Here is a 4,554-nt window from a genome sequence, read left to right on the forward strand (position 1 = left end):
GCTCTGAGGTGGAACCGATCGCTCTCTCTCTCTCTCTCTCTCTCTCTCAGAGACCAGCTTAGCTGGCTGGTTCTTGCTCACTTGCTCTGGGTTTGACCATCATATGTGGGGTTGGGACGGACACCAAATTATCAGGGACCTTGGGGCTTTTTTGCCTTCCTCTGCAGCGTGAGGGGGCGGGTCACTTGCCAGGATTATCTGGGTCTCTCTCACTTGATCAGTTCCCTGCCATTGTGGGGGCCTCATGCCCCTCGGTCTCTCCTGTGCACTGCCTGGGGCCCAGTCTCCCGAGGGCTGGAACACTTTGGTCTCATTTCAGTGGTTGAGTTCAACGTGCGGAGCTGGGTGGGGTTCGTGGCCTGTGTTGGACAGGAGATCAGACTGGCCAGAGACTCTCTGACGCGGTGAAACGAAGCTGCAGCCCTGGCACGCTGGGTAGTGATGCCCTGGGCTCGCTTGCACAGACATGCACATTACTGTAGTGTCACTGCTCCCGGACCCAGCGCTAGCCAGGTTGAAGCTAGCTGCGGTATGTCCATGGAGCTGCAGCCACGCCTGGTGATGACGGGGCGGACCTCCTGGCTGGCAGAGTAAAGAGGACCCCGTAACGTGATGTTCAAACTCAAGGGGGTTTAATTGAATCTTTATTCATGGCCAGGTTCCCAGCTCTCCCTGGGAAGCAAGAATGTCTGTGAGAGCCAGGGGCTTGAGCGAACATCCGCACCCCCGGCGTGAGCTCTAAACCAGTCTACCTGTGGGTCATGTTGCGTAAGGCTGGTCCGAGAGTAAGTTCCACACGCTCCTGGGTTAATCTTTAACTTCCCCCTCGCTTTATTCCCATCTTTAAATGCTTGTAGACATTCCCCACTAATGGAACGGTCCCCAAATGGCTTTCATTAGTGGTATGTTATAATTACCCTTGTGCTGCGAGCCTAGCGGGCACACGCCGTTACCAGTGCAGCCTTATGCCTCTGGGGTGAAGAGACGGTCTCCCCGCTCTGCGGCCCTGCGCGTTGCTGGTGAGTAGGCCGATGAGACGGGGTACTAGGCGAAGGGCTAGGGGGCGGCTGGTTGTGCTCAGCAAAAATGTCATTGCCAGGCAAGTCTGTCGGGCAGGTGAGCTTTTAAAAAACGTTCTGCTCCCAAGATGCACCCGCCGTTGTTGCAGCTTCAGACATTCCTCCAAGCATGTTAGCTACGTGGGAGATCGGTGGGCGTCTGTGACGCAGGGAGTCGGAGCAGGAGCGTTCACGGCATTTACCGCACTGGAATCGTCTCATGGTTTATTGTCCCGAACAGCAACAACAACAGGACAGAGGGACTTACAATGAGTCCTTGTCCTTCTGGCCCTGGGGCAACCTGGAGACTGAGCGAACCTGGCCCCCTGCATGCGGAATGTGCAGTGGTCCAAACTTATTTCAGGCACCGCTGCAGTGTAGCCAGGGATTTCAGGCTGGCAAACTGCCCTTATCCATGTGCACAGCAGGGAACTGGAGACGTGCTGCAAGGCACACATGGGAAGGGATGTACCATGTGCGTGGGATGCACGGGCCCTAGTGCACACATGTGATATCTACTATAATAGGCCCTGAGCTCGCAATCAGATCCTACTGCCAGGACCCCCGTGGCCTGCGTGCAGCCCCATTGCAGGGGCCTCGGCAGGAATCTGGCGGTGAGGTTCTGATTGTAGGACAGACGCCATAGACCCTTCCCTTGAGAGCTGACTTGCATTTGCCTCCTGTGCTCTTGTTTCACACGTTGGAGGTGTGATAGGTGTGTGTGAGAATGGACCCGCACAGTGCAGGGGCCAGGTTCTTTACCTGGCTGCCTGCTTAGATTTAGGGCAAATTTTCATCTCAAACATTGCTTGAAAAATCTTTGGCTATGCCTAGTGTTGTGGGGGGGATTGCCCTGCCGGGATTCCTGCTGCTCAGCCAGGATTCCATCCTGCCGGATGCTGAGCACGCAGGCCCCAAGCCAGCAGGGCAATGAAGCACAGGAGTAGCCCACTGGAGGGGAGCGTGTTGCTGGACTGCGCGCCCGGAGACTCTGCCCTCCCTCGCGCCTAGCAAGGCCTGGCGCTGGACTTGTCGCCCTCATGACGAAGGGGGGTTACTGAAGGCCAGGGGAGGAGCTGGCGTGGCGAGGGATGAAGTCAGGTCTCAGGTGCTGCATAAGGAACATCCTACAGACAAGGTGGGGGAGGGAATATCTTTGACTGGACCAACTTCGGTTGGCCCTGCAGAAGAGCTCGGTGGGAGCTCAAAAGCTTGTCACTGTCTCCCACCAACTGAAGTTGGTCTGATCGAAGATATTCCCTCCCCACTGTCCTGGGATCACCAGGACTACAGCAGCGCTGCATACATATAAGGAACATGTCATATCAGGTGTGCCGCAGGCGCATAGATACCAACAGCCATGGGAACGTATGGAGCCCCGTACAATGCGCACTTGCCACAGAGCTGAGAACTGCCACCTGTCCTTTAGGTGGTGCTGTCCCTGGAAGTAACGATTATCACCCCAGGATTATTATTTGTATCATGGTGGCGCCTGGGGAAACTAAGAACAGGTAAGAGCTGTTAGCGTGACTAAGGATTTGTGGTCCAGGGGCCCTGCGCTGACCTTTCCTCTTCTCTGATCCCAGGGCGACTCACGGGTTCATTTTGCATTTTCACAGGGCTTTAGAGCTGACCAGGACAGCAACTGCTCATCATGGTGGATTTCAATAGCACCAACTTCCAGCCCGCAACGTTCCAACTGGCCGGGTTCCCGGGCCTGGAAGCTGCTCACCACTGGATCTCGATCCCTTTCTGTGTGTTCTACGTCGTTGCCATTGTAGGGAATTGCACTATTCTCTGCATTATCTGGGCAGACCGGCGTCTCCACCAGCCCATGTATTTGTTCCTTTGCATGTTGTCGGTCAACGACCTCGGTGTCTCGCTGTCGACCCTGCCTACGGTGCTCAGCACCTTCTGCTTCAATGTCACAGACATCGTGTTTGACGCCTGCCTGGCCCAGATGTTTTTCATTCACTCCTTTTCCAACATGGGGTCAGGGATTTTACTGGCCATGTCGTTCGATCGCTTTGTCGCCATCTGCAACCCGCTGCGCTACGCGGCCATCTTGACCAACCCCAGGATCATGAGAATCGGGCTGGCTGTTGTGATTAGAAGCTTCAGTGTGGTTTTACCATTGCCCATTCTTATTAAACGCTTGCCTTTCTGTCGTGCCGAAGCCCTCTCCCACGCCTACTGTCTGCACCCGGACGTGATGAGGCTGGCGTGTGCGGACATCACAGTCAATAACATCTACGGCTTATGTGCTGTTCTCTTTGTCTTTGGAATAGACTTGCTGCTTATTGTCATCTCCTACATTCTGATTCTGAAGACCATCTTCAGTATCGCCTCTGGGGGGCAGCGTCTCAAGGCCCTGAACACCTGCATCTCCCATGTCTGTGCTGTCTTAATATTCTACATTCCAATGATCACAGTCTCTGTCATACACAGGTATGGCGAGAACGCCCCGCCTCTGGTCCACATTCTGATGTCCAGTGTCTACCTCTTCATGCCCCCTGTGATAAACCCCATCGTTTACAGTATAAAAACCAAGGAGATTCGAAAGAGCATCCTCAAAATGTTCTCTAGGTAACTAACCCAACCTGGGTGTGAGATGGTTTCTGATGTCTATCTTTTTGGTTTGTAAGTGGATGGATGCATGGGTGCCTTAAAGTTTCAGAAGTGGCTAGTGATTTGGAGGTCTTCAGTTAAGGGGTACCCAACTGGACACATGGCCAAAGGCCTGATTTTCAAACAGGGTTGGGCACTTGTTCTCTGAAAATCGACACTTTGAAGACATCTTCGATTGGGCACCTAAAAACTGAAGCAACCAAAAACTCACATTTCGTTTGAAACATTGGGCCATGATTTCTGTATCGGGGGGTTGGCTGACCATGAAAAAAGAGATGCCACAAAGTCTGAGATTAGGTGGGTGAATTGTGGCCTTTCGGGGGATGTTTGTTCTCTATTTTATCTGTACATTATGCACAATTCTTTGTTCGACGCAGGTGATGTTAAGCTTGAATTGACAATGTATGACTGTTCTAGACTCTTTCGTATTTGGAGCTGGGGGATATTGCAAATGTCTTATAAATAAAAGCAATGCAAATACAATAATAATACGACAAGACCACACTGGCAGTTCCAGCAGCAGATTCGTACGTGGGCTTTCCCTCGGCAGTACCGCAGTCAGTGCATGGCTGCTTCTCCGTGACTGTCAATCTAACATGGGCCGGGCTGTTAACATTTAAGAAATCAGGACCGTGCATTACACAAATAAACTAACATCCAGTGTGCAGCACTCTCCCCAATGGCCCAGGCTGTCTTCTTTTAGCCCCCGCTGCATGGGGGGCGGGGAGGGAGACCAGACACTATAAATAAACAACAAGACTTTACACCCTCATCTTACAATGGGGTTTGGAAGCTCTGCACACAAAGGGCTGCAGAGCCGGGCTGTTTCTAGTCCCGTGCCCCAGGCATTGGGTGCTAGGGGTGAGGG

General features: G+C 53.1%; 1 protein-coding gene across 1 annotated transcript; it reads left to right on the plus strand.

Moving 5' to 3' along the window:
- The first annotated feature begins 2,712 nt into the window (after positions 1–2,712).
- On the plus strand, positions 2,713–3,648 carry LOC117872671 (olfactory receptor 51I1-like). Its single transcript, XM_034761379.1, has one exon. The coding sequence runs from the start codon at positions 2,713–2,715 to the stop codon at positions 3,646–3,648; it is 936 nt and encodes a 311-aa protein (XP_034617270.1).
- Positions 3,649–4,554: the final 906 nt, after the last annotated feature.

This window comes from Trachemys scripta, chromosome 1, assembly GCF_013100865.1.
Source record: "Trachemys scripta elegans isolate TJP31775 chromosome 1, CAS_Tse_1.0, whole genome shotgun sequence".
NCBI lineage: Eukaryota > Metazoa > Chordata > Testudines > Emydidae > Trachemys > Trachemys scripta.